Here is a 12,208-nt window from a genome sequence, read left to right as displayed (position 1 = left end):
AATGGGTAGACCTTCCTCCTGGGCCAATGGGAAACCTGGCTAGGGGATGACGTAGAGGAGAGGCGTGGCTACGAGCCAAATTTTGGGGGAGGGCGAACGGAGGAGGGACGTGTACACACACACACACACACACACACACACACACACACACACACTATCTATCTATCTATCTATCTATCTATCTATCTATCTATCTATCTATCTATCTATCTATCTATCTATCTATCTATCTATCTATCTATCTAGGAAGGGCAGCGCCGGCTCTGCTGTCCAATGAAGCCTAGCAAGGCGAGAGGCGTGCAAGCTGTCGTTAGGATCGCTCAGGTGGGGATCATCCCCCTTGGGAGAAACCCTGAGTCACATCCACTCAGGACAAAAATCTAAATACAGGCTGTCCTGGGGTGACGTGATGGCTGTATTCCAGTCTTTGAGGGGCTGCCACAAAGAAGAGGGGGTCGAATTGTTCTCCAAAGCACCTGAGGGCAGGACAAGAAACCATGGATGGAGACTAATCAAGGGGAGAAGCAACTTAGAACTAAGGAGAAATTTCCTGACAGTGAGAACAATTAATCAGCAGAACAACTTGCCTCCAGAAGTTGTGGGTGATTCATCACTGGAGGTTTTTAAGAAGAGACTGGACGCCCGCCTGGTATATCCTTATCTGAAATAGTATTGGTTCTCCTGCTTGAGAAGGGGGCTGGACTAGAAGACCTCCAAGGTCCCTTTCAGCTCGTTCATTCTATTTTAAAGTCCTCGACTTACAGCAGTTCATATTGTGACTGTTCGAAGTTAACAACGGCACTGAAAAAAGTGAGTTATGATCGTTGGTCACACTTATGACCGTTGCAGCATCCCCATGGTGACTTGATTTACAACTGATTCACATTTATGATGGTCGCAGTGTCCCCTGGTCACGTGATTGTCTTTTGCCACCGGACAAGCACAGTCGGTGTGGGAAGCCAGATTCACTTTAACAGACGTGTTAATAATTTAACCCCTGCAGTGATTCACTGAACAAATGTGGCAAGAAAAGCCATAAAATGGGGCAAAACTCACTTAACAAATGTCTCACTTAGCAACATAAATTCTGGGCTGAATTGTGGTTGTAAACCAAGGACTAGCTGTATAAGTGATCAGTACTGTTGGATGTAATGCCTCCCTCATTGTATTGTTGACAGGAGGGAAAAATAGCTTTATTCTCTTCAGATTTTTAACTTGGTACATTGCAATGGAAGTTAATGTTATTGCTGTTCTTTTTATATTTTGTTATTGAGAAAAGTTTAAAAAGATCAGTTTTTAAAAAAATCACTGCCGTTTTGAGTTTACTTTGTTAGATTCTTCCAGCTACCTGGAAGAAATGTCTGATTTAAATTCAGCCGTGCATAAATCTTGGATCTACATTCAGTTAAAGGCAGCTGGTTCAAAGTTGACATTCAGATGAATTGCCTGTAATGATTATTTTATTTATTTATTTTGTTTGTCAAGCATGTATGAGAAAACAAGTATAAGTATGAACATAACATATAAACATATAAATATAAACAGGTGTAAGTATATACATAATAAATGAAGTTTTGAAGATGTAACAACAGAGTCAGGAAGGGAGTTCCAGGCATTGACCACTCTGTTGCTGAAGTCGTATTTTCTGCAATTGGGTTTGGAGCGGTTTGCTTTGAGTTTGTATCTATTGTTTGCCCGTGTATTATTGCAGTTGAAGCTGAATTCAAAGCCACGGCCTAGAAAAGTACAAGACTCACCTTATTCCATGAGAGGGGACTGAAGAGCATAGCCTTTAGAAATCTTCTAGGAGAATATATGAAGGAAAGCTGAAGTCCAAAGAGACTCTATCTTTAGTGATCTGGGATAATGTTCAAAAAGTTGGATTGTCCCCTATAAATAAAAACAGATGAAAATATTTACATACTGGAATTACCTGGAATATTTGCATGCATTAGCACCCAGAAGCATAACAATTTCCATTACATGTAGTCCTTGATTTACAACAGTTCTTTTAGTGACCTTTTGAAGTTACAATGGCACAAAAAAAAAATGACATGACCGTTTTTCACACAACCGTTGCAACCGTCATGGGATCAAAATCCAGGTGTTTGGCAACTGACTCATATTTATGACAGCTGCGGTGTCCTGGGGTTATTATGTGATCACCTTTGGTGAACTCCGAACAAGCAAAGTTAATGGGGGCAAAGTAAGTTAATGGAGAAGCCCCGCACGCACGCCAGCCCCATCGCTCGTGCAAGTTGAGCTGCACCCACACTCTGCATGCACACTCAGGCCAGCCATTCATGCAGCCCAATTCTGAATAGGGAGCTGGAGACCTTTGCTGCAGAAACTCCCCCAGTATTTGCTTGTCCCAGAGGTGCTTTTTTAAAAGGCAACTAGACTTTGTTTTCTCTTGAAGACATTTCGCTTCTCAGCCAAGAAGCTTCTTCAGTTCTGACGGTCAGAACTGGGCAAATTATAAATTATAAACTCTGGTAGACTTTAGCTAGATTAGAAACAGAGGCCATTCTGCAGGGCACCAAGAAAAGAAGGAGAAAAGACCAGCTTGTGAAAGCTTCCGACATCACAAGTGGGTTAGTATTTGAACACAGATTAATTTTATGTTCTGTTGCCTAAAACTCCTAGAGCAGGGGTGTCCAAATTTGGCAACTTTAAGGCTTGTGGATCTCAAATTCCAGAAATCCCCATGCAGCCATGTTGAATTCAGGGAATTGAAGTCCACAAGTCTTAAAGTTGAGAGTTCGGTACCTCTGTCCGAAGCACTGGATATGTCACCAATCAATCAATCAATCAGAATAGAGCTGGAAGGGACCTTGGAGGTCTTCTAGTCGAGCACCCTGCTCAAGCAGGAGACCCTATACCACTTCAGACAAGTGGCTGTCCAGTCTCTTCTTAAAATCCTCCAGTGATGAAGCACCCACAACTTCTAGTGGCAAGCTGTTCCACTGGTTAATCATCCTCACTATTAGGAAGTTTCTCCTTAATTCCAGGTTGCTTCTCTCTTTGATTAATTTCCATCCATTTTGCTTTTTGCTTTGGAAAATAAGTTGAGCCCCTCTTCTTTATGGCAGCCCCATAAATACTGGAATATGGCTATCATGTCACCCTTAGTCCTTTTCTCTAAACTGGCCATAACCAATTCCTGCAACCATTCTTCATATGTTTTAGCCTGCAGGTCCTTAATCATCCTAGTTGCTCTTCTTCGCATTTTTTTCCAAAGTCTCAACATCTTTTTGTTGTAATGGGGCAACCAAAACTGGATGCAGTATTCCAAGTGTGGTTTTACTAAGGATTTATAAAGTGGTACTAATAATTCATGAGATTTTGATTCTATGCCTCCGTTTATACAGCCAAGGATTGTTCATAGCTTTTTTGGCTGCTGCCACACACTGCTCTGTGCGGCATTGAGAATCATGTAATCAGATGACGGTGATAATGATTGTAATTCAGGAAATGCATTTGGAATATGTGATTATTATTTGGGAACACTGAGAAGCTATTTTAACATTGAGCATCAAACCAATCTGAAAAGATTCTGACTGGGAGAAGACAAGTGCATCACAAAGTCTATTGATGATGTTCAGGCATAAATGTTCCAAGGGAAGGTCAGAATTCCAGGGTTTGTAACGGTGCCCCAAGGCAAAGAACCTATCACTGGCAGCTGTTACAACAATATATTTGGTGGTGTGTAAAATTACATGAAGGTATGCAGCAGAATGCCAACATAGACAACCCTATGATTTTATGGAGAATGAAAGAATTATTGGAGGAGCAGATGATCACTTCCTTCCCAGCTGTTCTTGAAGTTTGTAACTCTTTATTTCTTTTGACTGACATGACCTGTATCACTTAAAGTAGCCTCACCAAAAATTGAAGTAATGCAACTATCAGTCCAGTGGTCACTTTCAGCCCCTGGACAATAAAGTACCAATAAAGAATATGTGTACCTCATGTTTGGAATGAGGGGTCTTTGGTGCTCTTTGAGCTTGTTTTCTTGCAGACGTTTCATTATCCAACTAGATAACGTTATCAGTGCACTGATTGTAAAGTGATTTTGAGGTAAGCAAATGAAGCTGTAATATGTATAATGAATGACTGAAGGAGGATAGAAAGAACCATTTCCTGTTTAAATGTACATGTTTGTAGTTGTGTAGAACAGAGTTCCCCAACCTTTCTGGCTTTGTGGACCAGTGGGGGCGGGGGGGAGAGAGAGGGGATGGTTCTGCAGAAGTAACAGGCAAGCATACACGTGCGCACAGCTCCATTTGCACAAGCAGCGGGCATGCACACTGCTCACACGCCTGCTCAATCTACCACTTCTGTGGCCTGGTTCCAAATGGCTCAAGGCCCGGTAATGGGGGACCTCTGAGTGCAGAATTAAACCTTGTCCGCTACAATTACTTCAAAAATTGGCCACTACTGTGTAAACCCCCTGAGGTAAACCAGGCAGGAAACATGACTAGATGAGAGCTAATTCTACTTTAGTGTAAAGCTACATTAATAGAATCTTGCAAGTGTGAAAGTACAAAGTGGTCACTGCTGCTTTTAAACACTCTTCTATTAGAACAGGGATGTCAAACTCGATTTCATTGAAGGCCGCATCAGGGTTGTGTTTGACCTCGGGGAGGGAAGGGGTGTGGGCCGTGGCGGGCGTGGCTAGCTCAACATCATTCGTGTCGGGGGCATCTGTGGTGGCCAAGTGCTAAGGCAGGACTTCCCTCAGACCCTCCCTCACTCTCATTATAATCTTCCTTCCTTCCTTTTCTTTTTCCTTCCCTCTTCACTTCTTTTTCTTTCCTTTCCCATTCTCCCTGTCCTTTTGCTCAAATGCAAAATGGGAAACATTTCTCCTTTTGTTTTGTTTTTAGTTTCTTTTGCTAACCCTCTGGCAGCAAAAACGGAGCTCCGTTTTCGCTGGCAGAGGCACTGTGGGCCGGTCCTTTGCTGTTTCCAGGCCGGCCCCGTGGGCCTGATCCTGCAGGCCGGATTTGGCCCATGGGCCTTGAGTTTGACACGCCTGCATTAGAAGGAGTCCTTCCTAAGTTTCTTTCTCTGACCAGTAAGCCATTGGGAGCTCCTGTCTCTCTTATGTGTTTCCAAAGCGGCATCTCTTCTCCCGTTTCCATGGTCATGCACATGTTCCATGATAGTTGCCTTTGCCTGCTATTCAGATAGAAGCCAGTTAAATTACCTAGGCATTCTATTTCAGAAAATTGCTTCTAAGTTTGTAGCAGCCATGGACTATGACAAAAGACACATTCTAAAGCAGAGGTCTCCAAACTTGGCAACTTTAAGACTTGTGGACTTCAACTCCCAGAATTCTCCAGGCAGCTATGTAATGCTAGCTGGAGAATTCTGGGAGTTGAAGTCCACAAATCTTAAAGTTGCCAAGTTTGGGGACTCCTACTCTAAAGCATCCATGGACTTGAAACACTGCACAGCTCTAGTTATTATTTCATTTTCATTATAGGCTTGTTCCCTGACCTGGGAAGCAGGGAGCCAAAATAAGAGCAAATACATTACAAACCACTTATTGAAGTTACTTTACCTTTCTTCTATTTAAAAATCTGTTCATCGCATACCTGAACACGAAGGATGCATTACTGTATTACCACATATTGGCAACTCTCCAGGTGACATGGGTCTTCAAAGCCAAATGGTCTCCTACATTCAGGCCAGCTACCACCCTCAGAGGGGTCTGTAGTTCACTCTGATCCCATCAAGTGGAAAAGGGTGAAGTCAGTTAGGTCACAAAGAGATCACTTTAGTAGCTGCTGCTCATCTAATGACTTCATAGATCTTTGCTTTGATTCAACAATACAAAGATATTGTCTATCAATTGGTAGTTAAGGAGCAGGGCAAAAAAACACTGGTGATTTTCCTCACCAGTGTTATATTTTGTATATCTAGTTGACCTAAAGCATATTCCAGATGATTCAGTTCTATACTTAGACCTACAGAAGTAGAAATTGGATAACTTGAATTAGCAGAGATAAAAATATTACTTCAATGTAGGTTTTGACTTTTTAAAATGTTCTTGCTGATCCTGGAGGAGGAGAAACAGACACGCACATATTAAAACAAATGTTCTTTCATCTTTTAAAAAGTTCACCAGACTGCAGAAGCGCATTGATTTTTAATAAACTGGGTCTACTTCTGTATGGATTTTGGCCAACTTCCTGGGAATTATGGAAAAGCTGATGGTTGCATTTATCAGCAACACAAAATACAACTGAATGTAACTTTCTGCCAAGCCTTTCTTCTCCCCAGCATCAATACCTTTCATTCATTGGCTTGCAGTTTGTTTTCAGTTCGATTATCTACTACCTCGGGCAAAGGAAATATTAAATTGTGGCGAGCAGGAACTGAATTCCTGCTTGCTGCAGCATCAGATCTCAGCTGTGGCTTAACACAAAGCAACGTAACTCTAACATTTGTTGTTCTTTTTTTAAAAGGGCAAACCCATTGAGCAAATGAAGCAAATGTTTCTTGTTTAGAAATGAAAAGGAGCACAACAAAACCATAATGGTGGAGCAGGTCATGATTGCTTGGGTGAGAAATGGCACAAATGCCGGAAGTGCTTGATTTTGATAGAACTCTCATACAAGAACATTAGAAATGCAGTATATAGAACAGGGCTATCAAACTCATGGCTTGCAGGCTGGATGCATCACGCGCTGGCCAGGCCTACCCCCAGTTTAGTGAAGGGGGGAAAAGTCACGAAGATTCATCATGTGACAGCAGTGTGATGACGTGTGTTTGACACCCCTGATATAGAAGAGATGGAAGGGCCCTTTTTAGTCCAACTCTCTTCTCAAGCAGACCGTATACCAGGGGTGGCAAACACTATTTCATTGAGGGCCGCATCAGGGTTGTGGCCAGCTTGACTTCACTCATGTCGGGGGAGACACCTGTGGTAGCCAAGTACTAAGGCAGGACTTCCCTCAGACCCTTCCTCCAAAATCTTCCTTTTCTTTCCTTCTTTCTTCTTCCTTCCCCTTTCCTTATTTTTCCTTCCTTGCTGTCTTCCCATCTTTCCTCCTTTTTCTTTGTCCTTTCCTTTTCCCTTTTCTCCTTTCCTGTCCCTTCTTGGATGCTCAAATGCAAAAGGGGAAACATCCCTCCTTTTGTCTTGTTTTACTTTTGGTTTGGATTGCTAGCCCTCCACCAGCGAAAACAGAGCTCAGGGAGGGCCCCTTTTCGCTGGCAGAGGGCTGCAGGAGGCTGTTGAGGCCAAAAACGGAGCTTGGGAGGGCCGCATGCAGCCCTTCCGAGGTCCCTTTGTGCTGGCAGAGGTACCGTGGGCCGGGCCTTTGCTGTTTCCAGGGTGGCCCCACAAACCAGATCTGGCCCACAGGCCTTGAGTTTGACACCCCTGCCCTATACTATTTTGGACAAATGGACATGGTACTTTACTGCAGATATATACAGTCTGTTTTCACAGTGTGTGGATGGTCTGACATCTTGAAGACAATGACGCCCTGCTGTTTAGTTAGTGTCATGCCCCTGGTGGAGACTGACTCAGAGGAAGAACAACCAGGAGTGGAAGTGTGGCTCCGGAGGTTGTGGAGGAGGCTGGGGAAGGGCAGAGACCGCCTGGGCAGTCAGAGGACCCAGGCCCATCCTAGGGCATGTAGGGAGGAGAGGATAAGGGAAAGACGTGGTCTACTCGGGAGGAGAGGGCTTTGATCTTCTTCATGGGCTGCACGTGTGACAACTGAATAAGAGGACGGACATGCGTACAGGCAAACACTGGAAACAAAGCATGGAAATATCTTTAGTTTATGGTTCCTCTCTGAGTTTGGCGTCCTTCCCAGTAGTTTTGTTATCTGTGGATGTCTTCCAGCCCTTATCTTGCCTGGTGTCAGCCTTCAAGATCTTTTCTACTGGTTTGCATCTTTTGGCTGCCATAAGTAACGGGGGGGGGGTAATGTCTGGGAAGAGAGCTGGAGGTGTTACATTCTTGTCCTGTAAAAATGAGGAGGGGGGGGGAGTATAAATTCCTGCTCTTAAGTTTCTATTCCTTGCTTAGCTTTCTTTTCTCTGCGCAACTGCAAATCTTTATCAAAATATGTCAAGGTCAACGGACAGAGCCCTCATCACCACCTGAAGATGCCCACATGACCATATCCAGAACTTTTTTTTTTGAAAACAATTTTATTGATTTTCTACAAACAAACAAGACAAACAAAACATTAAAACATCAACTCTCTTATGTACGTACAGTGTGTCGGTTGGTTCATCAGTTTTGTGCATTCATTTCGTAGTCTCAATTACAGTTATGTTATATAACAACTCATATTGTCAATCCAAACTTATATATCCTAATATCGCTATTAATAAATCATTTGACTATACTTTTAATCATTCATGCTTTATGAGATAACAATACTTTAAACAGTTTATTCTATAACAAATCATATAATCATACCAAATCTATCCTAAAAACACTTTATAGATATGTCAAATAACGTAGGCAAAAGAAAAAAGAAAGGTATTCCTTGCTATCTAACTTTCTAAATATTCTATTATCGTATTTTGTCATCTAGCCACTGATAAAAAAGATCCCAAATTTCATAAAATTGTTTATCCTCTTGCTCTCTAATTTCAAATGTCAATCTACTCATCTCAGCACATTCCAATATTTTCTTAATAATTTCTTCCTGTGATGGTATTTTCTCATTCTTCCATATCCAGAACTTTTGATTGGAAGAATCTTTTGAACTTTGGGGGGTGGGAACAATTCCATCCCTTTGTATATGTGATCTGCGCGCCTAATTTCTTAGATTCAGAATTTTACCTGAAGCTACCACTTCAAATTTCAGTAAAAGATTTCTTTCCTCTAATCTATGGAGTATTTCTTTCTTGGATTTTGAATGGAGCACAGACTGACACCTGGTTTGTGTTGTTTTTTCCCTCCTTCTTGTAACTGCTTCTGTGGGAGTTTTTTGTCTTCCGTCAAGGATATTTGGAGCTTGGAAGCAAAGTGAATGAATAAAAGGGGCTTCACCAGGTTTTTGTGACTGTGTTTGTTTTGTATCCCCACCCTAGGTCACCACAGTTAGCAATTCTACTACACAGAATAGGAACTGTAATGTAATGATATTTCGTTGTTTTTTTAATCAACCTATCGCCCTTCTCCAAATCAATTAGAACACATATTGGGGTTACAGAACTATTTATTTATTCTTTCTTTCTTCCAGAATCACTGGTCTGCACAAAGGCTCATTGCTCTTTTACCATCATGCCGACGCACTTGTTCAAGATCACTCAGGAAAATTGCACGGTGATACGGGATACTGAATTTAAATATTCTAGCCCTCCTGGGCATAAGAACCAAATGTCCAAGTATCATAGCAGAATGAAGACCTCATCTGGCTTTCAGGCCAGGCCATTGTCCCTAAAATTCTCTATGGCAAACAATAACCTTTCTTTAAGAATGTGTTTATCTGTGTATCTCGGGAGATGCAAACTTTTAGTGCAAGTGTAAATTTTGGGGAACGCCTGGTCTGGATTTTCTTCATCTGGGTCAACAATAGTTATTATGTAATTGTCCATCCCTTCTCCTGGAATGCGAACAGTTCCTGTGAGAAAAGCTGAAGAGAGAACAGAAATCAAACCATGCATTGTAGTAAGAACATCCCTTAGGGACCTAGTCTTCATTACTTAGTTCTAATATTTTTCCCAATAGCAATGGGAACCGTGTTCACTTTCCCACTTTCTCCATCTGTACCTTTTGACGAATTGATGTAATATACACATTTATCCCTCTGATTATATTCCCTATGATTGCATGTTAAGCTTCTTGTCAAAGTTTCTAAATCAATGATCATTAGACGGGAATAGCTTATTTGGCTTCTTCTTTTTTTCTTAGAATAATGATATTGTTTTGTTTAGTGTTTTTTTTTTTTTTAAAGAAACAGTGATTACCAAGAAAATCCCTCTTGTTTTCCTCAGGAAGTTCATGAAAGACTGTCCAAAAATTCTTGATTGTTTCGTCTGATTTTTCAAAACCACGATATCTGACAATCTGTAAAGAGAATAATCATGAACCCCCCTGTTAATAGTTCTGGATAGCATCTAAGGCCACTCTGCATTTAAAGGGCTAAGGATTCCTTTTTTTAGTTTTTTTCAAGGGCTGCCAGAAACGTACTTTCAAACAACTGTTGCCCTTCTCCCTCCATGTCTTTAAAACTGTAGAGATTGAAATCTACTGTAACTGCAAGCATTTCTGAACCTGGGAACTGACAGACATTGGACTGGGATGCAACTCCCAATTTTGGCCTTAGGGACATTTGTTGATTAATATTCATGGCTCAAATGATACATTCTGCCTTTGTTTTCAGTGTTATTAGACATAAGAAATTCAGCACGGTTATATATTTTGCAGTGCTTTTGGTATGGATCAGCTCACGGTATCTATACATGTACTCCTTGACTTACTACCACAATTGAGGCCAGAATTTATGTTGCTAAGTGAGAAATTTGTTAAGTGAGTTTTGCCCCATATTACGACATTAGCTCAGTGAATCAGTGCTGTTGTTAAAATAGTAACACCGCTGTTAAGTGAATCTGGATTTCCCATTGACTTTGCTTGTCAGAAAGGCTGGAACCGTCATAAATAGGAACCAGTTGCCAAGCATCCGAATGTAAGTCACATGACTGTGGGAATGGGGCAGTGGTCATAAGTGTGAACAAGGTGTCAGCCCTGAAGCCATCTTGGAGCATCTTCAGGGCTGCCACCGCCAGACCAGCTGAAGCTGTGGGAATGGGAAGAGGGAGACCGAGATAGCTGGGGTGGGGGAGCCATAATAAAATTCTTTCCCCTGGGAACCAAGGTTGTTCTCACAGGTGCTGGGAAGGCCTGGACCGAATCCCACTGAATTGGCACCGGGACCTGATTGGATCATGTGATGGACGTATGACCTGGGGGCAAGGACTTTGGGTTTTAGTTTGGGTGGGGAAAACCTCGGGTTGGGTTTTCACCAGCCGTGCCAATATGGCATTCCTAATAAATTCTTACTTTCAGGAAACTCCAGGCCTCAGAGTTTTGATTGCGTCGGGTCTGTTCCTGTTGGAAGTTAAAGCCCACCCCTCTCCCAGAGAAGTTAAATATTTTGGGATGCACTAAAAAGGCAGAATATTTCCCTTAAAAGAGAAGTAGAAACTCAGAGGAGCAGATACTCAGCCCCCCCTCCCCCCCCTTCGTTAATGGGCCATTAAGGCCTGGGCCGGTCTATTCGACATAACAAAGATCTACCTCCTTCAGGCAAAGCCATTCAATTGCCCTGCATTGCACCACCCACCACGTTTCAGCCAAACTTAGCACACAGACAAACTACAAAGCTAGCTTCTGACTTCTGACAGCAACCAATCAGGATACTCTTCCTGGGCCCCAGAAAGTTCCAAGCCAGAGAGCAGCGGTGGGGTCCTACCTGTTCCACTACTGGTTTGGTTATCATGCGCGCGTACCTAACACACATGCCCCTAAGGTGCGCGCGCAACTTTCCCCACACCAGCTGAGGCCTGCAGCACCAATCAGCTGAGAAAATAAAGAAGAGAAAAGCGCAAGGGCGGGTGGGAGGGCCGGTCCTGCACTTTCCTCTTCCTTCCTCCTCTCAGCTGATGCTTTTTTTTCCTCCTCTCAGCTGATCGTCGGAGGCTTTTTTTTTTTACTACCGGTTCGGCCGAACTGCTGCGAACTGGTAGCATTGCCAGAGAGGGTATAAAACCCAGGGACTCTCAGCATCCCTTCTCTTTTTTCTTCATGTGGTCCTGTCCACCATGAAACCATCTTTCCAAATAGCCTCCGTGTTTCCAGTGTCCTTTTCCCCCCACTTGGAACTGAACCCAGAAGGATATTTCTTCCAACATTACTTGGAACCCTCACACAATGGCCGTAGGTCAGTGCCGTTGGAATTATGAACGGTCATTAAATGAACTGCTGTAAGTTGAGGGCTACCTGTGGTCCAAGCAGATTCTCTACTTCATTTAAGACACCTCCAGACTGTGGTCTGGTTCTGGTGCTGGAAGCTACATTTGCTCAACGTGAAACCATTCTTCCCTCCTCCTCAGCCAGTGCTGGTCCACTGAGCTGCAAAAGTTGGGAACTGCTGAATGTGTGAGGCATACCAGAGGACCAGTTAAACTGTTGCACACATTGAGAAATATAAATGTGGATCTTAAG

At 42.7% G+C, this 12,208-nt stretch overlaps 1 protein-coding gene across 1 annotated transcript in view; it reads right to left on the bottom strand.

Annotated features, from left to right (window-relative positions):
- Positions 1–9,182: 9,182 nt before the first annotated feature.
- LOC113415290 (E3 ISG15--protein ligase HERC5-like) overlaps positions 9,183–12,208 on the bottom strand; it is a 52,950-nt gene continuing 49,924 nt past the window's right edge. The window contains exons 23-24 of the mRNA XM_087962860.1: positions 9,952–10,051; positions 9,183–9,617 (exon numbers count right to left, since the gene is read on the bottom strand). Coding sequence (XP_087818986.1) covers positions 9,403–9,617; positions 9,952–10,051 — 315 coding nt within the window. The 3' untranslated portion in view covers positions 9,183–9,402. The remainder of the gene's footprint in view (positions 9,618–9,951; positions 10,052–12,208) is intronic.

This window comes from Notechis scutatus, chromosome 4, assembly GCF_049901735.1.
Source record: "Notechis scutatus isolate UNSWTSFEM ecotype Mainland chromosome 4, rNotScu1.2, whole genome shotgun sequence".
In the NCBI taxonomy this organism is placed as follows: Eukaryota; Metazoa; Chordata; class Lepidosauria; order Squamata; family Elapidae; genus Notechis; species Notechis scutatus.
This window is presented reverse-complemented; position numbering and strand designations above follow the sequence as displayed.